This window comes from Lynx canadensis, chromosome B1 (genome assembly GCF_007474595.2).
Source record: "Lynx canadensis isolate LIC74 chromosome B1, mLynCan4.pri.v2, whole genome shotgun sequence".
Taxonomy (NCBI): Eukaryota; Metazoa; Chordata; class Mammalia; order Carnivora; family Felidae; genus Lynx; species Lynx canadensis.
The window spans coordinates 2,674,689-2,698,920 of record NC_044306.2 but is presented as its reverse complement, the minus strand read 5'-3'; the positions used below and the strand labels follow the sequence as shown (position 1 = coordinate 2,698,920).

Genomic DNA, 24,232 nt, shown 5'->3' with positions numbered 1-24,232 from the left:
GTCCTTCCCGCTAAATTTCCTAAAAACTAACATGCGGGGTGTCTGGGAGGTGACACAGTGGAACCCAGGCAGTGCTCTCACAGTAGCCTAGGGTCCTAGATCGCCGTCCCAGAAGTGGGTCCAGGGCTGCCTGCAGGCTGCTTTCCTAGGTCTTGAGGACCCCACTTTCCAGGGGAGAGGTTCTGAGGGTGGGGATTAGAGCAGGGCCCAGGGGTTATCCAACTAGAGGCGGCCAAATTCTGGCTGCACCACCCAGGGCTCAGGACATAAGAATGCCTACCTCACCAGTGTTGGAAAGATTAAATGGGATATGCATATGGCTGTCTCAGACAAAGTAGGTGCTCAATAAATAGAAAATCTGGATTCTGTATGTAGATCTTAATCTACATGTAAATGGAGTACATGATCCTTTTAATAAACCAGAGGGCAATGATGGCGGACTCTTGGTCTGACATCCAGTCACGTCGTGACTGTTGAGCATGAAACCCCAATAAATGCAATGCACTTACACACACCGCAGTTCCCAGCAGACATCCCGCATAGATAATGTGTGAACAGAAACACCTCCCGGGATATAACTTTCTACAGAGGTTCTAATATTTTTTCTTGTATTCCACTAAATGTACATCCCAGGTGTGGTAATATCCCTCTTCAGACATCTCCATAGAGGATATATATATGGGGACCAGAGTAAAAATAAGAAAGAACGTGAGTTTTAGACTTTGTTAAATAATATGCAGGAGGAATTAAATTTGTATGAAACTCAAATGCAATTTGAACCTGTGGGGGAATGATAGCCACAAAATAAACATAAATAAAAGAAGTCACATTTGGATAATAGATACAGAATCAAATTTTAAATTAGAGACTATTTCTTCTTCTGTATTTGAAGACCCATAAAGCCAAGAGCAATTTCTGTTTACCTGTCATCAAAGTGCACAACACATAAATTTTTATTTATGCTATTTATTTACATTTAAGTAGAACTCAAAATACCAAATCATTAATGTAGAAATTACCTCCCCCCGTAGTTTATTTTGGATCTGTCATGGGGAATAACACATTTTGTGCATGAATCACTACCTGTGGATCATTTAGATGACCAGCTAAACCAGGGATTTCTGCTATATTGTAAATGTTTCAAGCCTGAATGGCTCAGTCTATTAAGCGTCCAACTTCGGCTCAGATCATGATCTCACGGTTCATGGGTTCAAGCCCTGCATCAGTCTCTGTGCTGACAGCTCAGAGCCTGGAGCCTGCTTCGTATTATGTGTCTCCCTCTCTCTCTGTTTCTCCCCCACTCATTCATTCTCTCTCTCTCTCTCTCTCTCTCTCTCTCTCTGTCTTTCAAAAATAAATAAAACATTAAAAACCATTTCAATATTCCATATATTATGGAATGCAGGCTGCACGTTCTGGACTAGTTTATTTTAAATGTAGAATATGATTTTTTTTTTCTTGGTGATTCATCTGTTGTCTGCAGTTTTTCTTCACTGAAATTTACTGTAAATTGAGCTGAAATTGAAACAACCCAGAGCCCGTTTCACGGGTCAGGATGTTAGCTGTGTTGTTTCAGTTTACATTCAATTCGATTGAATTTTGTTGTCTTTACGTATGAGGCATACATTCCAGTTAACCAGATAGATGAGTGAGTTCTTGTTACCATCTGTAGTTATGATATTATTGGTCTTTATTCATTTAGAAAATTATCTGTTTCATGCATTAATTACCAAAGAGCAAGAACATCTTTATTTTTCTTGTATCACATTAATGTAAAATAATGCCCATTACGGAAAAGACCATACCTATCTGTGTCTTAGGTCAGCGCAGTAACACGGACAGAATAATCATTAAGAATGAAGTGAAAATCCTATACATATTTTTGTCAATTTCACAAATGTTTGCTTGTGTGCAAAATAGTTCTGGTGCTTATCTAGAATGTGTAAGCACAACCCAATGCATCAAGGAAGCAGTGGACCTAAAATGCCAGGTCAGTTTCCTTTCATTTCATCTTTTTTTTTTTTTTTTAATGTCTTGTGTTATCACAAAATAATTCTCTTTCATCCTGTCCTTGAACAAAATAAATGTTTGTAGGTATACTTCCACAAATACATCACACAGTGTCCTTGATAAGATTTCTGTCTGTCAGATCATTTGAGCATCCAAGTGTTACCCCAGTGGTGATTTGCTTCCACTTTTTATTTATACCTGTGGCTTACAATTTGAACTGGATGGATTTTCTAGGTTTAAAAGAAAGGATATTTGCACAGTTACCTGCTTGAGTTTTATATGGCTGAGCAAAACATAGATTTCTATGCTTCATGGTGCTTACTTTTTAAAATTTGAACTATAAACTTTTAAGGAAAAAAGTAGTTCTGAAATACCCTGGTTGCATTTATATGGATGAGGTGAAAAAAAAAAAAAATTAAGCGATGTATCTAAATTAGTAGAATTAGTCACCCAGCATTTCATGTAGAACCTTCAGCTTGGGAGTTTAACTTCTATCAACAAGTTAAAGTAGAATTTTTCTTTTTAGAATTGTAAAATGTCAGTGTAAGTGTCGTGGGATGATAAAATTATTCCGAATCAAGACACCAGCGGGAAGACCACACTCAGCGTAGTTAAAGAAAATCTCTACCTGTTGATCGTAAGTAGATCAACGCTGTCAGATGCGAAAGCTGTTTTCCCTTGAAACTTAGAATAATACTTCAGTTTCCCAAGCTGTTGTGATGTATGGCTTGGAACTCTCACAAATCACGAATGAGGTGCTTTGACATTAATGTCAACACAGTCCAAGGAGCTCTGTTAGTTGCGAAGAATGCCTATCAGTTAGGACTTGATAAGTGTGTTAATTAACATTGAAAGGATTAAATATATTGCCTTTGCTTTGTCTTTTGGTGCTTGGAAACTGTCTTACCAAGCATAAGTAAGTTGTACAAATCTACTTTCTCAAACACTAAAAATGATTCTGACCTGAGGTCCGTGGGGGTGTATCTGAGACCAGGAGCAGCGTGGTCAGGCTGCCGGCAGCGGGGTCCGGGAGGCTGGTAGTTCAGTGCCTGTCCCGGGTCACGCTCTGCAGACTGGGACGTCTTCTGAAGTCACATGTGACGGATTGAAGGATAGGGCGTTTAATTAAAACACTGGGAGTCACGAGACTAGGATTCAATTCAGTGTCTGTTTGAACATGCTTCCAGAGTATTTTTGGTGTTGTCCCAGTGTTTTCAGTGTTTCCTTAGCAAAAGTAATGCCCAAGTGAATAAAATAATGAGAAGGAAAGTAAAGACACGCACACGCGCGTGCGTGCACACACACGCACACACGCACACACAGAGGTCTGCACGTAACACTTGTTACTGTATCTGCCCTGGCCTTCTCGTTATGAATCAATTCAGTTTTCAATCAAACTTACAGGAAGAGACCCCGGCTTATTAGTAATTCTACATGCTACTCTTGAACTGAGTCTTTGAGATGAAAAGTTCAACAATGAAAAGCTAAAAGCAAACATTATTTTTTCTAAGCCCTGTAGTAATGTAAAAACAGTAGAAAACTGAAATAATTTTTGTAGCTCTTCAGTTAATATGACTGATGCCAACCAGAAAATTCTCGTGAGACTCAAAGTAACTCAGGAATCTGTTCACTTCAGGCTTGTTGTTAGTTTCTTACTAACATTTTCATGATCATTTTAGCACGTCTGGGAGAGGTTTTGGGATTTCCTGAGACCATCATAGGTTTTTCTCCTAAGTTGTCTTTATTCAAACTTGGTAAATCTCCGCTTTTCTTTTCCTTCACTTCCCGCAGTGAAGTTAAGTAGTTTTTCCATTGGCCACTTTGTTAAATTTCTTTTTTAAATTTTTTTTAATGTTTATTTTTGAGGGAAAGAGTGTGAGCAACAGAGAGAGACGGAGCGTGAGTGGGGGGGTGGGGAAGGGGCCTAGAGAGAGGGAGACACAGAATCTGAAACAGGCTCCAGGGTCTGAGCTGTCAGCACAGAGCCTGATGCGGGGCTCGAACTGACGACCCGTGAGATCATGACCTGAGCCGAAGTTGGACGTTCAACCCACTAAGCCACCCAGGCACCCCCCCCCCACTTTGTTAAACTCTTGAACAAACCAGGTGAGATGCTCATTTCCTCAGTGTTTTCATCCTCCTGCGGCCCCGCCCCTCGCGAGCAGGTGTGGCGATGGCTTTGCACATGCTGTTTGCTTACTCCCTCTTGCAGCTCCCTGCGGAGGCCAGTACACGGGGTCCGAAGGGGTCGTTTTGTCACCAAACTACCCTCATAATTACACGGCCGGTCAAATATGCCTCTACTCCATAACGGTGCCAAAGGAGTTTGGTAAGTTTCTCTTTCTTTAATGTTTTATTCGTGGTCATATTTGTTTCGATGTTAATTTTTCTGTCATCTTATAAACAAATCTTTCGGCTCTGACTATAAGAAAAACTATAAAAGAAGACGACTTGTGTTAAAGCAACAGTTTTTCTAAACGTACACAGCATCCACTCCAGTTATTTTATCACTGTCATATAAAATGCGTAAGTTTTCTTCTAAGATTCTGATCCAGAATAATCAGAGAGAATCAGTTTGGCTTGACTCATCCTTTGTTTAAAACTGGGTTTTTTTGAGGCAGGATGGCCAAGTGAGGTGGGCCAGGGGAGCACTGGATACCAGTCTGCACCTGCATTTCTCAGTCCGATGCTGACGGAAGTCGCCGGATCAGTGAGCTCACCTTCGAGTGGGTAGAGATGTAAAAGCGGGCAGATCCCCATGTGACCCCACGACAGCTCGCTTACGAATTTCCCTCCTGAACTTCGCTTCCAGTCTGAGCCAGCTTTCCGCATGGCCTCTTCTCTAGAAGGGCCTTCCTGCTGGGTCTGCACTTTTCCCGGAGCTGGATTCCCTCACCTCCAATCTCACTCTTGGCCACAGACATTTCCTTTGATTTGGGTTCTTTTCTGGAGTAAACCAGATAGTCGTTTTTATAACTTTATAGACCAGGTTCTTTTTTTCCCCAGTAGTACAGTGAAAACCCTACATGGCCAAGTTTTGTTTTTTTTCTTAACATGTGATGTAACAGCCATCCACTCATAGACAGACAGCAGATAAGATTCTAAGGCTAGAATCTGTTTGAGGGAAAACCTTTTGGAAAGTACAATTATAACACAAGTAAATTACTTGTTGGGTAAGAAATTGGCACGCGGGAGACAAACAGTTTCTGGATGGCAAGTAAGTTGTTCTGCGCGTGTGCGTTTGCACAAGACGGGCAGACATTTCTAATAAATGTTAACTTGGTAAATGAGCGAGGTCTCGCAACACAAGTCGTACGCGACGCCCGATGTCACATGATCACAGCTGAGCCAGTGGTCCTTGAAATTTGCTTTGATATACGAGTGCTTTGGATGACACGCGTGTTTCCGGAAGGCGTTATGCTGGCAAACCAAGGTTTTACTCTATTTATTATCTACAGGCCTCTTCGAAACTGATGAAAACCTTCACCAGGAACTTACTTGAGCCTTAGGTGTTTTAGGTCACGGGCCCTTCATGAACCGTGTGACGAACTTGCTTGCTATTTTACCACACACCATGTAGCGTCTACCCTGGGCCAGTACTCAAGACTGTTGGGCTTTTCGGGCTGGGCTTTCCTTGGTGTTTAAGAGATGATGGACATGCTCGTGGAGACCAGGGCAGGGGGACCAGCTCCCCAACAGGCAAAGGGCTGGTTCACTTACTCTGTGAATGAGCGACAGCTGTTACTCTCATTTAAAAAGTGAGAGGGCTTCAGAGTATCTACTTTGCTACAATAAACAAACAATAAAACTTAGAATAGCTCCTGATTCTCACTCTTTTTGCTTGACCAATTCCTTTAAACCAATGTCACTTCTTCAGCTCCCGTTAATTCGTTTTTTCCACCTAAGTGCTTAACGACATCCTCCCGTTACTTTCCTATTCCTTTTACTTTTGTTCATAGATAAACGGCAGAACATATTTATCACAATGGAATATAGCAGCCATATTCTATGATTTTAGTTTATTTCAAAATTTATTGAGTTGTCACAACACAATTATGATTTCCCAGCAGATAAAAAAAAAAGTCACACCTCTATCGTAAATATTGATCAGAGTTTCCCAGTCTGAAATGTTTAAAGATATATATTTATCACATTCTATCCAGGCAGAAAATTTTAATTTAAATTTTAATTTGAAATTAAAATAGTTGCACAGAGGATTAAATGAAAATCTATACTGCCTTATCTTGTATTATCTTTCTTCTTCTCCTTACTCTCTCCTGGGAAATAAATCAGTTCAACAATTTTGGGGGCACCTGGGTGACTCGGTTGAATGTCCGACTCTTGATTTCTGCTCAGGTCATAATCCCAGAGTCATGGGATCGAGCCCCACGTCAGGCTCTGTGCTGAGGATGGAGTCTGCTTGGGATTCTCTCTCTCCCTCTCTCTCTGCCCCCTACCCTGCTCATGTGCTCTCTTTGTCACTCTCTCTCTCTCTCTCTCTCTAAAATAATAATAATAATAATGATAATAACAATTGTGATAAGGGCCAGGATGAACAAAACATAGTCTGTGCCCTAAAATGCCCACTTTTTAAGTTCCACATTAGCTCAAGGTGTGGGCGTCGCTAGGTGGGAAGAGGCATGACTGTGGTGAACACAGGTCTTCAGATACTCCAATTCTCTCCCTGTTTTCACCCAAAGGGTCACCAAAGTACCTTTCTACGACAAAGCTCTGATCACGGGAACACCTTGATACACATTTTTCACTCCCATTTTGCCCACGAGAAAACCCCTCGTTTTTAGGTCCTGAAGTCTCAGGCTGCGGTGACTTTTGCTTTCTAATCCCCTCCTTGTCTCTTACCCACTGAGCGCCTGCCACACCGGACCTTTTGCCATATTTGTCACCTGCGAAGTTTTGCTTTCAGTGTTCACGTACTGAAATAATTCCCTGCCCTTCATTCTTCCCCCCAAGTGGTTTAACTTCTCATGCCTCAAGGAAGTGACACTGCTCTCCCCACTATGAGACATGGACTCCCCCCAGGGAGACCCCGTGGCCATGAGCACTTGTCAGTCTTGGCTGCCCGTTTGGGGCAGAGTCAGTTGTAGGTCTGAGCTCTGCCCAAGCAGCTCATCAGAGAAGCCTCATCTTGGCCAAATTGTAGACCCACACCCGTATTTGTTGTGAGGAGCTCAGTGCACGTTGGCACGTGACGGTCCTGGGACCATGTTTCTCTCTGGATCATCTTCAAATTCTGGTTCTAAAAGTTTCTTGAAATTACGTGTCTGTGATTCACTTTTGTGCTATTTAAAAGACCCAAGCGGGGTCGCCTGGGTGGCGCAGTCGGTTAAGCGTCCGACTTCAGCCAGGTCACGATCTCGCGGTCCGGGAGTTCGAGCCCCGCGTCAGGCTCTGGGCTGATGGCTCAGAGCCTGGAGCCTGTTTCCGATTCTGTGTCTCCCTCTCTCTCTGCCCCTCCCCTGTTCATGCTCTGTCTCTCTCTGTCCCAAAAATAAATAAACGTTGAAAAAATAAAAAAAAAATAAAAGACCCAAGCGTGCTGCCTCCAACGTGATGAAGGTTTCATTACTGGGGGAGGGGGGCTGCTATGAGAAAGGAATTGTATGAGCCAGGACCATGCTGAAATCATAAAATTCTCTTCCTCTTTCTAATTCTTTGTTTTAGAGCAGTTCATCCATTGGGAAAGTCCTCCTGGCTTACATGCTTCCTTTAATTATTTGTCTCTAGAAAATGATAAAGGAATTATAAAATCTTAAAATACATGTATGTATGTGTAAGTATACTCTATTACGTGCATACTGTACACGGTGCATATTATACATACATGTTTATGTATATATGTAATACATGTGTGTGACAGAATATATGGCATATCTAAAACACACACACACACACACTCACAAGCTATTACAGTTAGATTCCCCTCCATTTGGCCAACACATTAGTTCGTTAGAATCTGACATGTATAATTGATACATACATATCAGAATGAGAATAATTTTAGTTTAAACCTTGCACATAAATAAGAATTAGTCGCTCCTTGCTTATATACTAAATCACAAGTGTTTCTAACTATTGTGGAGGTGTATATATTGTCACTTTGAGTGAAAAAGTTTATGAAGTTTGAAGTGCTGAAATGCACAGTAATGTTTTACTTGGAGGAGGTGTGTTCTTGCTATTTATATCACCCATGAGATAAATAAAATTGTGTGGTGGGGTCATAATAAACAGCTCTATGGTATGTTGCTGACCTGTGTGTAAATCGCAATGAGTTCACGTGAATTTCACCTTGTAATAACAAGTGAACAATTTTAAATTCTTCACCAAACTGGCATGTTTTTAAAACCAAGAATTGTCTTGATCCCTGTACCTATTGTACATGAAACGAAACATCGTTAACTGCTCTTAAATAATGGGGCAGCTTTATGGCTATTATTGTATTATCCTAATGTAGTTCCAGAAGAAAATTTAATATTCAAACAGATTGGGAACAGTAATGCTATTCCTTTTATCATGTTTCAAGACATTGAGAAGCAAAATAAAATTGTTTAAGCCACTGAAAACTCTTAGAAAGCCGGGGAAACCAGTTCATGATTTTCTGCCGGAATCTTAGGAGCACGATCCTTGAGAGGAATCGGTACATAGGTGGTGTAAGCCTCGTGTCTGTGTTTTTTAATAAGCGTTGTGCCACCCACCCCTTTATTTTGCAGTCGTATTCGGACAGTTCGCCTATTTCCAGACGGCGCTGAATGATTTGGCAGAATTATTTGATGGGACACACCCACAGGCCAGACTTCTCAGCTCTCTCTCCGGGTCACATTCAGGTAAACGTTCAAAACATTTGATCTTTATTTAGACAGCCAGGGTGACTCATTTTAAACTTGTCTTTTTTTTTTTCTTTTTTAATGAGGGAGAAATGCAATCATCTTTAAATTTGCTTGCCTACTTAATAACATTGTATCTTCGATGTAAAATTTCAACTGTATGTTTATCTCAGATATAAAACCACTGACCATCATTTTACTTACTAAGGTTGTAGGAAATACAATATCCATCTCAAGAACAAAGGAAAATATCGGAAAAGAAGGGATAATAAATGATCTTGTGTGTTCTATTTTCTATCCTATGTCCCCTAATCTTCCTAGAGATAAGCAGTATCAATATTGTGGTCTCAGTCCTTGCCAACCTTTAAATACGTGCGTATAGAGATTCATCACGCTCCCACAAGTACACGGGTGCGTACGTGTATACACATACACAGATGAATGTGTGCGTGTGTAAATGCGCGTAAACGTACGTGGGGCTGCATAAAACGGGATGCTATTTCAAACTCATTTTGTACGCCACACTTTTATTGAAAATCACATCTGCAGTTCTTTCCCTACGAAAAAGTATATAGACCGAAAGTGATTCGTTTTAGTGCTGAATGGGATTCAGTTGATTAGCGCAGCACAATTTAATTAGCCCCTCGTGGATTGGGACCCTGGGCAAACTGCAGGGTTTGTGCAGTCACTGTGTTGTCATCCCTGACCAAAGTCAAGTTGTGTGTGTGGATCACACACTCTTGCCAACCAAGACTAAGTTTGATTATTTCCTGTTTTTCACTGTTGTTAACCAAGGTCCTTAAGACCTATGTCTTGTTCTTTTCTGCCAATGTCCGATGATGGAACGTCGAGAAACGCATCAGAAGATACAGATTTATGTTATGTTATGTTATGTTATGTTATGTTATGTTATGTTATCTTAGAGAGACAGAGACAGAGTCTGAGCGGGGGAGGGGCAGAGAGAAAGGGAGACACAGAATCCGAAGTGGGCTCCGGCCTCCTAGCTGTCAGCACAGAGCCCGATGCGGGGCTCGAACCCACGAACCGTGAGATCATGACCTGAGCCAAAGTCGGAAGCTTAACCCACTGAGCCACCCAGGCGCCCCCAGAAGATACAGATTTAAAGTACTGTTACCTATTGACAAATTCACCTCTGAAATGCTTATGTCATTCATATGCTCCTTAGTGGCACGTGAGAGAGACCATTCCTGTATAGTGGGTGTACTTTAAAAGGTAAAATTATATTTCATAAGTTTATTTTTTCTGAATCTAAATGCTTTAGTATTTTTAAACAAGTTTAGATTCAGATTTTCGTATTTTTCTTAATTGAAGTAAAATCCTAGCAAGTAACTGTCACATAAAGTTGATTCTGAGCTACTGATAAATCTGATTCTTGTATTTCCCACTTTGTCAGCTAACAGACTTACGATGAGTGCCTGCTTCAGAAGGAAGCATAAGTGAGATATTGATTAAATCCACATTTTAATAGAACGAACAGGCAAGACCAGTTTTAAAATCTTGATAGAAACAATGCGTCTGGGCCCTAAACCCAAAGGGAGATCTGATAAGAGTACAACAGCTGAGAGTGAAATTCCGAGTTAATAATAGTTATTTTCCAAAATATTTGCCACCACCCCACAGTGTATTCTACGGATCCCACCAATTACCTCTGGTTTTCTTCGTTAGGTGAAACATTGCCATTGGCGACATCAAATCAGATTCTTCTCCGATTCAGTGCAAAGAGCGGTTCATCTGCCCGGGGTTTCCACTTTGTTTACCAAGGTAAGGGTCAAAGGTCACTGAGCACACCGCTCTGCCCTCCCCGACATCAGACATACTGCTGTTTTCAGTTAAAGCACTAGCCGTTTCTGCATTGTGTGTTATTTTTAATACTTACGAAATCGAAGGTATTCATATGTTTATAATAACATGATTTAATAAAAATATCACAATTTTGCTTCCTGACACTTAAATATATACGATATTTCTCTTGCAAAGACACAGTGACACCTCATTTATCTGGCATCATCAGGAAACACTTACTGATCAAATCCCCTTTTTCTGGTACTTTATACTTTGCAAAAGGATTGCATGTATATTATAGTTTATGTAACTCAGTAAAGTGTCTCATAAGAGTGTAGATTTCAGTACCTGCTTTCGTGAAATACATTTAAAGCACATTTTACAATTCCAGATCTTCCCGTAAAAAAGGAAGTCGAAAAGGCAACTTAACGAAATCAAGCAAAACCCAAAATACCGTCCGTGCCTCCGTGACTCTAAACACCCATTTTGTCTTATTTGTGTTCTGTTAACTTTTGCACCTTGACACCTTTATATTTATTTCTGAAATTGGAGCTTATTCAAAATGGTGGAGGTTGTGCAAAGTTTCTAAACAATGAGGATTGTTTTGTTTTCTATCTCTAGAGTCTACCTTTGTCTTGTCTATTCAGTGCATGAACTTGACAAAAATCCATGTCAACTGTTTATACACTTTCAGAAGCACAGAGCAGGTCTTTGGATGTAGGTTGTTATGGCCGTGAAGCTTGAGATGTGAGAGAGATTACCATCTTGGCGGATAAACTGTGTGTTCCAAAACAGGAAGAAAGACTTAGTTTTTCCAGGTCTCAATTTTGCTCGGGGCTACAGAGATTACTCGCCCCTCTTAGCTGTTTTCCTTGGAAGTGGCAAGTGGCAGGGAAGCCCCAAGTGCCAGTAGCTTCTGTCCTTTACTAAAGACTTTGGAAAACGAGCTTGACATCATAGTGTTTGTAAAAAAAGAAAAAAAAATTACGGAAAAGAGCAATCTGTCATTTCACTTACAACTCATTTCTAATACTCTCACGCTGCAAGACCCATGCCCTCAAAATGTTTTCCTAAAATCTATAAACTATAAAATATTTCATCATAAAAACCTCACTGCTCAGGAACAAGATGATGTGTAAAGGAATGAGAAGGAATAGCATCTTAAGTACACTTTTTAACCTGGAGACATTTAAGCTACTGACATGGACTGTCTTGATAAGGGGCTTTCCTTCCTTTTTGATAAAGATTAGACATCGAATAAAATATCTGAGGCAAATGACCCTAACTCTTTCCTACTTACAAATACTGTCCTCAGAAGTCACGACTTTAAAAGGTATGTTTCTTGGCTTCAAGTAACATATCGCCATTAAAATGAATGAAAACAGAAAAGTGGTAAGAAAAGAAAATCATTTATAGGAGGAATATGTTTTCCTTGTCCTTGAGAGTATATAATGACTCTAACACCCTCAATATTTTATAAAGTCTCAATATACCTCCTTTTCTTGCTTTGTTCCTATAGTGAGTTTATGCAAAAATTGTCTTTTTATCAAAGCTAAATCCCTTGGAAGCAAAGAACTAGAATCATGAATGCAGTTTATAAATCACTTGAGAACACCTGGGGACGTTTTCAATACATCTGAAAAGTTAAATTGAATATTACTTTCTGAAAGATGCCGGTTACGTGGGAGCCAAGAAATTATTTGAAATCCATTGTATAAAAACTTTCTGAATAGCGCGTTCGAATACCACTTACGGCTTCATTCTTTCCTGAGTTACTAAAGCTTTAAATTGCACGGGGAGTTTCTGCACCTGTTAGAGACATCGGTGGCAAAGTAGGTAGCAAAGGGAACCCGGACTCGACCCAGGCATTCCGGCATCACTGCCCCTTGCGCTCCACTCCCCGGCCCTCCATGCCGCCCGCTTAATAATGAGGCCTAAGTAATGAAGATGTTTCCATCTTTCTGATCCTGTGGAGAAATGGACGTAGACTTTGTTTTACAAAGTGTCCTAATTAACTTATGTCTTTGCTGGTTTTCCTTTGCTTTCCACACCCCTTAGAGGCAGAAGGGTCTATTTGAAAGGTCAGAAGTGGGAAAGACAGTGAGTTAGGACCCACGAGCACCCCAAAAGAGGCGAATGGAGGGGATCCCTTCCTAACCCGGTGCTTTAAATACCTGTCCCACATTAGTTTGTCAGTGACGACTCAGTACCTGTGAAGCCCTGCGTCCAGCTGCTTGGTGCTACTGAATTAAACACTCAAGGACGCTATCTACTCGGGGTGGAGGAACTACTTTCCAGGTCACGGGTCCTACAAGCAGTAGTGTGGACGGAGACGGGGAAGACATGGTGCATTTCAGTGACAGGCAGGCACCTTTTACAGCAGGTGGCTCAGGAGTCATTCCTCCTGGGGCCACCTTGCATCCCCCTTGCATTCAGCCACCACACACCTCGGCGATGTGACAGTTGACTCGAGAAGCAAAAGCTGTTGGTAGAACCTACCAGGAACAGACATCTGGAGATTCTCCTGGAGTGTGAGGGTCGCTGGGGCTGTGCTAGCATTTCAGTTTCCCAACTGGACCGCTGTTGATGTTTGTCCTGCATAAACAAAGTTCCCTGAAGACACGGCAGGAGCACGCCTTGCTTTCCGATGTGAATGCGTTCAAGTGGCTTCTTGGATTTCCTTTCAGGCAACCTGGAGAGGGTGTCCCCTCCCTCCTCCCCCAGCACCCAGAGATTCCTGAGCCCTCCCTCCCTGAGCTCCCAGACCTACACACTGGCAGGATCGCAGTCAGCAAAGGGGATTCTGCACATTTTGATAATCTTTGGCACTCCGAAGAAAACGGATCGCGCGTAAAGTCAGTGTATTCTGGGGGCAGCGAGAAAATCAAAATTCATGTCACCCTAAGAAACCCACCATGTGGAACACTCACCTACTGTTCCTTAATAAATTGAGCACAGTCTGGTTCCTCTGGTGTTAGAAGAGCCCTTTTAGTCTATATTATGATGTGCTTATGTTGCATTTGTAGATTTTTTGGGGGCTCCAAGTACACACCTTTTTTTCAGGTTTTTTTTAATGTTTATTTATTTTTGAGAGAGAGAGACAGAGCACGAGCAGGGAAGGGGCAGAGAGAGGGAGAAACAGAATCCAAGGCAGGCTCGTGGCTCTGAGCTGTCAGCACAGAGCCCGACGTGGGGCTCGAACTCGCGAACAAGATCATGACGTGAGCTAAAGTCTGACCTTGAGCCAAGTGAGCCACCCAGGTGCCCCAAATACACACCTTTTAATAACAGAATCAACCTTAGCAATATTGGAAACAACACAAGAGCCGACGTGCGTGGCCACAGAGACGACTGAGGCAGAGCAGATAAGTCTCCTGTCCTCTCCTGCTTACTCTGAGGCACATGCTAATTTATGGCAGGGTGGTTAAAAACCATCTGCACAACCCCCCCACCCCCGCCATGCTCTGTGGGTGCACATGACTGAATGCGTCTATATTAAACTCGGCAGTCGACAGTGTCTCATGAGTGTACTACTATTTTTAACTCTCTTATATTTGTGCCTGGCTGTTTGCACAGATCATCCATTTTTCTTGGGTATTTCCATACAGGATTCAGCACTTCATTAAGTTCTCTCAAAATAAGTCATTCACACCAAAGCTAGTAAACCAGGTAGGACATCTTGAATATTTCAGGGGGAAAAGGAGGCCATGTGTTTATATCAAGCTTCCCCTGAGTGCACAACTTACAAGTGTCAGTTGGCCGAGTTTCCGTCTTTCTGGACACATTTGCTGTGTGGACAGCTCCATTCCAGATCCCCATCTGAAGCAGCCTCCCGCTTCCTGGCCTTCTGGCCTCCTGGTCTCCCAGATTCACTAGCTTGGGGCTTTCCTGTCCCAGGGTCTCCTACCTCCTACCTCCTACAGCAAGACTCACTGCCCTTAGCAGTGAAATAAACAGATAAACAACCTGGAAGCAGGAAGCACTTTTTCTGAGTTTGGTTAGAAAGAAATTGACGTGAAAATTTCCACGTGAGGTCCTTCCCAGTTGTTTAAGTACATGTCTTTACTGATTTTCCCCAAACCTCATCTCCTTTTAGATGACATAAATTATAAGGTTTTCCACTTTGAAGAGACTCGCATTTTGTATAAAGAGCTTATAAAATGCATACTTCTTACAAAAAAGACTGAGCATAAAGTTTTGTTCATAATTCAGTGATGTATGCTTGAATTCACTGACGAGTGATGGCTTGTCGAATCCGATTTTTCAACTACCCAAACAGAATGATTTTGAGAAATAGAAAATATCCCCCATCACTAAAGAAACAGGCAAGCCAGCCTCCCTTAGACTGGCCAAGTGACTGCTGCGGGCACTCGGGTTTGTTACTACGTTATTGTCGGTGTCTGGTTTTGTCGTCATACCTGCTCTGAAAGATGGGCGGTGAAGGACTCGCGTGCGCAGACCTGGGCTGAGCTCTGGCAGTGGCTTCGGGCAAAGGACCCACCACATGACGTTGGGCTCTGGCTTCCCCTCGCGGTGGGTGCTCTGAAAGCCTGAGAGCAGCCCCCAGCCCCTGCACCAGCACAGCGCACCTGCCGTGGCCGTCACTCGTCGTTCAGTCCGGCACCTTCTCTCCTGAGCCGACCTCAGTCCCCTTTCGCTTTCCACTGGGCTGATTCCCCTCTTGCTTCACCGCAGTGTGAAACATTGACTAAAAGATACAGGGTAGTAACCACAGAGGACGGAATTTCTCCCTGATGCTGCCCGAAACATCCAGGTGAAGGGCAGGGACCGGAGGATGGGCCGACAGGGAAAGTGGCTGAATGCTGTTGGATGCTCCCCAGACGGTGCATGGACGTTTGAGGTCGTCTGTGCCTGCTTCGGCCCCACTTTCCAGAGACTTAAAATTGTTCTTCTCCTCACTGGGGAAACTTCTTCCTCTAGAGAACAACCTTCATAATATCACCCAGATGTAGGTGTTGTTCATTTATCTTCGTTTCCTTAAAAAAGGACAACCATGGGGCGCCTGGGTGGCGCAGTCGGTTGAGCGTCCGACTTCAGCCAGGTCACGATCTCGCGGTCCGTGAGTTCGAGCCCCGCGTCGGGCTCTGGGCTGATGGCTCGGAGCCTGGAGCCTGTTTCCGATTCTGTGTCTCCCTCTCTCTCTGCCCCTCCCCCGTTCATGCTCTGTCTCTCTCTGTCCCGAAAATAAATAAACGTTGAAAAAAAAAAAAAATTTAAAAAAGGACAACCATGAAGTTCGTGAGGAAAGGCTGAATAGTGGCCTGTGTCCGAGTGACCCTTGATGGTGTGTTGTCCCCGTGTACGGGGCCTGGAGTGGCAGTGATGCCCTGGAAAAAGTGCTCGCATATTTATGAAATATTTAATGTATTATTAGAAATAGAAACGTCACTGTGTTTGAGGCTTCTTAGATAAGCATGCAGCGTTTGCTATCGGTAGCCGGGTGTTTTTCGTGTAATTCAGGACAAGGAGAAAAATTGCCATTGGAGACATTTCTCCATTTTGGTAACAACAGCAGCAAACATGGAGGAAGACACCTCCATGGGACGGTCTTTATTTATTTCCTCTTTGGCCCTCACGCTTCTTGTTCAACTGCACCAAAATGCTGAGACATATAAATATGACAAATAGGAATTTTCAGAAATTTTTATTATGATGTAGTTATTCTGCATTCTGTTTTTGCTTCTAAAAAAGAGCCATTCTGATGTATCATTGTTTCAACTGTAGTTCTTGGTATATAATTTTATTAACTTTGCCTCAGAATCGTCTTCTGACTCCGTCTTGTAGACTTGCTTTCTTTTTTTTTTAATTTTTTTTTTTTCAACGTTTATTTATTTTTGGGACAGAGAGAGACAGAGCATGAACGGGGGAGGGGCAGAGAGAGAGGGAGACACAGAATCGGAAACAGGCTCCAGGCTCCGAGCCATCAGCCCAGAGCCTGACGCGGGGCTCGAACTCACGGACCACGAGATCGTGACCTGGCTGAAGTCGGACGCTCAACCGACTGCGCCACCCAGGCGCCCCATCGTAGACTTGCTTTCTTAGGAGCAGTTACTCAGATGCTGCCTGTCACTGGTCAGGTTCAATGCAAAACCTGATGTCCCCATGTTAGGAAAAGCAGTGTGAACATGGAGCACTGTTCTTCGGGAAAACAAGGACGCGAGCACGCTGTCAGAGGGGGACACCGCTGGATGAAGAAATGCACAGACTGAAGAGGGTCCTGGACACGATACACACAAACGGCCTTTAGCTGCAGAGAATAACAACACATCGTGGAGTTTTCATGCCCATACCTTGTGGATCTGTTTCTCAACGAGTCGTTCTGGAGTAACAGACGTCTCCAAACGTTACCCTGTGCCCCTTTTGGAAAGCAGAACAATGTCTCGCAGACAGTAGATTCCAGTATACGACCTAACAGACCCCTCACCTCGCACTGGAACGAGGCTCACCTGCCCATGCGTGTCAGCCGAAGACCAGACCTCAACGAAAACCACAGCCCAGGGAGACCCTGGGGGTGTCTCAGAAAGGGAGTTCCGGGAGGGGCTGGTTATGGGATGGAGGTTTGTGCCAGGTGATTTGGGACGGGGCTAAAGGCAGTGTGATTTTGCTTCGCCAGAGGGGCTGTTGGGGGGGGGGGGGGGCCGTGTGGTTGGCCATCTTGACTTTTATCCAGAGGTGGAAGGAACACGTGTGTTGTTGCAAATGGCAGCATTTATTTCTGTTTTAAGGCTAAACGGTGTTCCATTGTATGGACATAACACGTTTTCTCTATCCCTTCACCCACCGATGGGACACTTAGGTTGTCTCCACAGCGTGGCTACTGTGAAGAAGGCTGTGGTGGACACGTGGGTGCAGACAGGTCTTTGAGATCCTGATTTCAGTGTTTTGGGGGATATATCCGCATAAGTAGGATGCATTCGCGGAAGTGCTGGGTCATCCGGTAGTTGTGTTTTTAATTTTGTTATTACATCACAATAGCCGTATTACACTCACTAGACTCTAAGGTCTTTGAGAGTAAGTACAAGTTCTGAGGCACCTCGTTATCATGAGCACAGTGATTTGGGCGCTTAATTAACTTTAATTGCCTGCATATCACTCAGGTCTCATAAGGCGCCGATGCTCTCCTGATGCCGCGTTTAACTCCTCTGAAAGGAGACTGTAAGGCGGTCCTTGGGGTTGGTAAGAGGTTGGATGCAGGTATGGAAGTGCTCCCCACATCGTTCCCTCTAGAACCTGCGGAAGGCGTTACTGATTTCTGTATTAACATAAACTCGTTCTGGACTCTCTCGACTCCTTTCCTGAGGAAATGGTGGGGCTTCCCCGGGAAGACACCGATGGCCGTGTTGTGTGTTTGCTTCTAGCCGTCCCTCGAACCAGCGATACCCAGTGCAGCTCTGTCCCTGAGCCCAGATACGGACGGAGAATTGGCTCCGAGTTCTCGGCCGGTTCGATTGTTCGATTCGAGTGCAACCCGGGGTACCTCCTTCAGGGCTCCACCGCCATCCGCTGCCAGTCCGTGCCTAACGCGTTAGCTCAGTGGAACGACACAATCCCGAGCTGCGTGGGTAAGTGTGCCCGCGGGTGTGACGGCGTGCGTGCTCGCGGGTGTGACGGTATATCTGCCCGCGGGTGTGACGGTGTGTGTGCTTGTGGGTGTGACGGCGTTCGTGTGTCCACAAGGCGTGACAGCGTGCATGCCCGTGGGTGTGACAGCGTGCGTGCCCGCAGGTGTGACGGTGTGTGTGCCCGTGGGTGTGACAAGTGTGTGCGCTCGCGGGTGTGACGGTGTGTGTGCTTGTGGGTGTGACGGCATGCGTGTCCACAGGTGTGACGGCGTGCGTGCTCGCGGGTGTGCCAGTGCGTGTGCCCGCGGGTGTGCCAACCTGTGTGCCGGCGGGTGTGCCAGCGTGTGTGCCCGCGGGTGTGACGGCGTGCGTGCCCGCAGGTGTGACGGTGTGTGTGCCCGTGGGTGTGACTGTGTACGCTCGCGGGTGTGACGGTGTGTGTGCTTGTGGGTGTGACGGCATGCGTGTCCACAGGTGTGACGGCGTGCGTGCTCGCGGGTGTGACGGTATATCTGCCCGCGGGTGTGACGGTGTGTGTGCCCGTGGGTGTGACGGCATGCGTGTCCACAGGTGTGATGGCGTGCGTGCTCGCGGGTGTGACAGTGCGTGTGCCCGCGGGTGTGCCAACCTGTGTGCCAGCGTGTGTGCCCACGGGTGTGACGGTGTGTGTGCCCGCAGGTGTGACGGCGTGCGTGTGTCCATGAGGCGTGATAGCGTGCATGCCCGTGGGTGTGACAGCGTGCGTGCCCGCAGGTGTGACGGTGTGTGTGCCCGTGGGTGTGACAGTGTGTGCGCTCGCGGGTGTGACAGTGTGTGTGCTTGTGGGTGTGACGGCATGCGTGTCCACAGGTGTGACGGCGTGCGTGCTCGCGGGTGTGACAGTGCGTGTGCCCGCGGTTGTGCCAACCTGTGTGCCAGCGTGTGTGCCCGCGGGTGTGACGGTGTGTGTGCCCGCAGGTGTGACGGCGTGTGTGTGTCCACGAGGCGTGACAGCGTGCATGCCCGTGGGTGTGACGGCGTGCGTGCCCGCAGGTGTGATGGTGTGTGTGCTTGTGGGTGTGACGGCATGCGTGTCCACAGGTGTGACGGCGTGCGTGCTCGCGGGTGTGCCAGTGCGTGTGCCCGCGGGTGTGCCAACCTGTGTGCCGGCGTGTGTGCCCGCGGGTGTGACGGCGTGTGTGCCCGCGGGTGTGACGGCGTGTGTGCCCGCGGGTGTGACGGCGTGCGTGCTCGCGGGTGTGCCAGTGCGTGTGCCCGCGGGTGTGCCAACCTGTGTGCCCGCAGGTGTGACGGCGTGCGTGTCCACAGGTGTGACGGCGTGCGTGCTCGCGGGTGTGCCAGTGCGTGTGCCCGCGGGTGTGCCAACCTGTGTGCCGGCGTGTGTGCCCGCAGGTGTGACGGCGTGCGTGCCCGCGGGTGTGACGGCGTGCGTGCTCGCGGGTGTGCCAGTGCGTGTGCCGGCGTGTGTGCCCGCAGGTGTGACGGCGTGCGTGTCCACAGGTGTGACGGCGTGCGTGCCCGCAGGTGTGACGGCGTGCGTGCCCGCGGGTGTGACGGCGTGCGTGCCCGCGGGTGTGACGGCGTGCGTGCTCGCGGGTGTGCCAGTGCGTGTGCCCGCGGGTGTGCCAACCTGTGTGCCGGCGTGTGTGTCCGCGGGTGTGACGGCGTGCGTGTGTCCACGAGGCGTGACAGCGTGCATGCCCGTGGGTGTGACGGCGTGCGTGCCCGCAGGTGTGACGGTGTGTGGGCCCGCGGGTGTGACGGCGTGCGTGCCCGCGGGTGTGACGGCGTGCGTGCTCGCGGGTGTGCCAGTGCGTGTGCCCGCGGGTGTGCCAACCTGTGTGCCCGCAGGTGTGACGGCGTGTGTGCCCGCGGGTGTGACGGCGTGCGTGCTCGCGGGTGTGCCAGTGCGTGTGCCCGCGGGTGTGCCAACCTGTGTGCCGGCGGGTGTGACGGCGTGCGTGCCCGCGGGTGTGACGGCGTGCGTGCTCGCCGGTGTGCCAGTGCGTGTGCCCGCGGGTGTGCCAACCTGTGTGCCGGCGTGCGTGTGTCCACGAGGCGTGACGGCGTGCGCCAGGCTGTTCCCTCCAGCTTCACAGCTGGACGAAGCAGCTTCCGATGCTCACGTCCAGTGTGCACAGCCTGATCCCGCTCCAGACCTGTTCAAAAAGCAACATGTTTCCTCTGAAATAGCGGCGGGCGGCTCCACGCTAAAAGTCACTGTGTCTCATGAAACAACTCATTAGATTCATGAGGATGAAACACGTTTTGTTGCACAAACCCCATCAAGTACGCCATTAACTCTCGAGCCCTGGGTATAGAGCATAATTTCCTTTTGGGGAAGAATCGTTACAGTGTTGATTTGCTGTCTCGTAATGTCCTCTTAATAAATTTGTGCTGATGAAGGCTTGAAAATAACAGGTTAATGCCGCCCGAATAACAATGGCCTTGTTAGTTATAGTTTATCTGTTTCATTTTGTGTGACAACCTCGAGAGCAGTCATGATGAGGTCTTGAATTCACTTGGACGTTTTCAGCGTCTCTGCTCCCCGGATTTGCTCATAAATCCCCTTACTCTCATTTGGGGTTGCTTGTCTACACATGGAAGGCAGTAGTCTGCAAAACTCCTTAAATCATCCGGATAAAATTATTCTGAACAGGATTCACTTCCGAGATGTCACTGTCAGGTACAGTCCCTTCTTAGCCTGAAGAGGTTTGCTCTTAGACACCAGATCTGTAAACCTTGGTACTATGGTAGGCAATAACCAATGATACTGGGAATTGGTAAGAGAATAGACTGAATTTGACCTTGGCCACCACATGCCATTGAGAGGACCATACTCCGCGTCAAATGTCTCTTAAAATCTGATCACACAGCAAAGAAACGCTAAGCATGAAATTAATGCCGTCCTTTGCTGTACTTTATTTTTATGAGGTACGGTTCTGTCTTTTAGTCCCCTGCAGTGGCAATTTCACTCAGCGCAGAGGTACAATTTTATCCCCCGGCTATCCTGAACCATATGGTAACAACTTAAACTGTATCTGGAAAATCATAGTTACGGAGGGATCAGGAATCCAGGTAAGCCCCTCAAGCCCGGAGCGCCTGAATGCACGGGGCTTGCTTTCTGCGTTTGTTTTCTTGTTTGCGTTGGTTATTTTTAAATACTTAAACCATAACCTGTTTCCCTTTTCTTACTTCTTCTACAACATGTTTCTAATCACATTTCTAAACTTGGGATTAAAACCAATAGATTTGGGGGCTAAAAGCTGCCCAGAGTGCCGTTTGTAGAAATTTGCAAATGTCGCTTCATGGTTTATTTTGTGGGGTTTCACGTTTCTCTTTGGTGCATGTATTAAGTTTCATGGAAAAACCCTGCATGATCAGGCAAATTTCTTTAAACCGAAAATACTTAGTAACTGAACACTGTTGTTTGCTAGATTCAAGTGATCAGTTTTGCCACGGAGCAGAACTGGGACTCTCTGGAGATTTACGACGGAGGGGACATGACCGCGCCCAGGCTGGGAAGCTTCTCAGGTACGGTGACACCAGTTCCTCTCGTCTTTGTGAATCAGAATCATCAAACACTAACGAAATGAGCAACAGCCACAAAACGTTCCATGTAGACGTTTTCCTACAACACTCGTGCACATCCACATTCGCTCATCTAGTGTTGGTAGTCTCAGAGCGAGACGACAGGTGAGCCAAGAGACAGCTTTGTTCCCAGTGAGCGGGACTCACGCTGGGGAGGTAGCAGGTAGACGGTGTTTGCATGTGACAGTCTGAGGCCGGGGGACGAGGGACCCAGGGGTAGTAATGGCAGGTAGGGGTGAAGCAAAGAGTAGGTCACGGTTCACAGTTCCTGCGAAGAGATGTGCTGAGATCGGGCCGTCCAGGAAATTGTACTCCGCGGTTTGGAGCTTCGAGGCCTGAGATCTGTAGTGCTTTGGGATCCGCCAGGTTTGCAGAGCAGCTCCGCCCTTGACAGCAGATGTCACCAGACCTGAAGTGTAGGCAGCCCCCCCTTGCTCTTTCTTCCACCTGCCGGGTCCACGGAAACTGCTTCCGGGTTGCCCTTGGCGTCTCCCTCCTCGCCCTGGCGGTAAGCAGTACTGTCCAGCTCTCTCTTCCCTTTCTTTTCTACTGGGAGGTTATCTTGTTTCCTCCGCCCTGAACAGCACCAACGTATCAAAATTCCCGACAGAGGGGCGCGTGGGTGGCCCAGTCCGTAAGCATCTGACTCTTGGTCTTGGCTCGGGTCATGATGTCATGGTTTGTGAGTTCGAGCCCCGTGTTGGGCTCTGTGCTGACAGCGCGGACCCTGCTTAGGATTCTCTCTCTCCCTCTCTCTCTGCCCCTTTCCGGCACTCTCTCTCTCTCTCTCTCTCCCTCTCTTCTCTGTCTCTGTCTGTCTGTCTCTCTCTCTCAAAGTAAATAAACCTTAAACAATTTTTAAAAATCTTGACAGTAGCTGTTAAGATCACCATCTTCCCTGTCACCATCATCATCATCATGACCTTTACTGAGCCCTGATAGGGCCAGGCTAACAGAGTCCTAAAAATCGCACTCTGCGCGAAGTGCTGTCCTTGCCGTTGTCTTACAACTGAGGGGCAAAGATCTCCACGTTTCAGAATTAACCAGGATTGCACAGAAAACTAAGAGCTTTTCTAAGAGTGCGCCCGGCCCCACAGACTGCTTCTTGTGTGGCACTGGCCCGAACGACGTCTCCCCCTTATCTCAGCCGCATCTGGAGATACTTCCATCCTGTCGCTCAGCAGGCGCCGAAAGAAAAGCGGGTGACGGGCAGGCTGTTTGCGGTGCGCGCCACAGCTGTGATCTTACCACGTACTTCTTAAATTACTCCAGAGTTGTCTCTGGCTGTCAGCAGATGAAAGCATCTTTTTACGGGGCCATTTAAAGTTTAGTGTGAGACAATGCCAGTAGAAGGTATCACTCCTTACATGCCACCTGTGTTGGTCTGTCTTTGCATGGTGTATCTCTGGGGACGTTTATGTGCGACTGCCCCTTCCAGACCTGCACGCTTCATCTGCTGTGCTGTCTCCCCTGGAAAGGTTCACGTCCTGCCCCCACCACATAGCGCTTGTCGCAGTTCAGCTTGGCCTGCGACTTTTTACACCGCCTCCTATGTGTCAGTATGATACACATATCAAGCACCATGTTTGTTGTTGGGAATAAAAAAGTCTGTCACCAGAAACAACACACTTGCACATCCGTATGCAGACGGCAAAACGTAATAATGTTCATAATCATAATCATATACGTTTTCATCAAATGTTCATAATCATAATCATATACGTTTTCATCATATATAAATATAATGTAACCTAGTAATACCTGTAACTTTTGGCGACGATGTAACACCACAGGCAGGTGTTGGGTGATGAAGGAGGTCAAAAGTTGCATTTGCCTAGGATTTGGGGGAACAAACGAAGAAATATCTTAATGGATGGCATAAAATATCTGGGGAAAATTATAACATCTTAACAGATGAGTAAAACATGGGCAGATAAATCCAAGAGAGAAGAAATGCTTTAGGCAGTGAAACCCTGTGGTTTAGTGTGTCTGTCTATTATACAGTGAACCCTTGAACAACATGGGTTTGAACCACAGGGGTCCGCTTATACATGGAATTTGTTCAATAAACGGAGAACAAAATGGTAAACATACTTTCTCTTCCTTACGATTTTCTTGAGTAAAACTTGCTTCCAAGGTATATCTTTTGCGATTTTTTATCTGAAGTTCAAATTTTATCATTCAAATCTATTTTTTATGTATCAACTAATGTACATCAGCCTGGATTAAGCCTTCTCTGGAATAACTACTGTCCCCTGTGTGTGAACTTAGCTTCAGATGTGTGATGTTATATTTCTTAGTTAATATTAGGAATAGGTTGCACAGAAAACGTTCTCAAAAAGACTTCTCAGAAGTCTTCTTCTCAAAAAGAAGTCAACTTCTCAAAAAGAAGGGTTTAACCTT

At 46.0% G+C, this 24,232-nt stretch overlaps 1 protein-coding gene across 1 annotated transcript in view; it reads left to right on the top strand.

Annotated features, from left to right (window-relative positions):
- Positions 1 to 24,232, top strand: part of CSMD1 (CUB and Sushi multiple domains 1) — a 398,630-nt gene that overhangs the window by 145,917 nt on the left and 228,481 nt on the right. The window contains exons 20-25 of the mRNA XM_032593032.1: positions 4,223 to 4,339; positions 8,739 to 8,852; positions 10,539 to 10,634; positions 18,035 to 18,238; positions 21,192 to 21,316; positions 21,676 to 21,772. Of these exons, the coding sequence (XP_032448923.1) occupies positions 4,223 to 4,339; positions 8,739 to 8,852; positions 10,539 to 10,634; positions 18,035 to 18,238; positions 21,192 to 21,316; positions 21,676 to 21,772 (753 nt within the window). The remainder of the gene's footprint in view (positions 1 to 4,222; positions 4,340 to 8,738; positions 8,853 to 10,538; positions 10,635 to 18,034; positions 18,239 to 21,191; positions 21,317 to 21,675; positions 21,773 to 24,232) is intronic.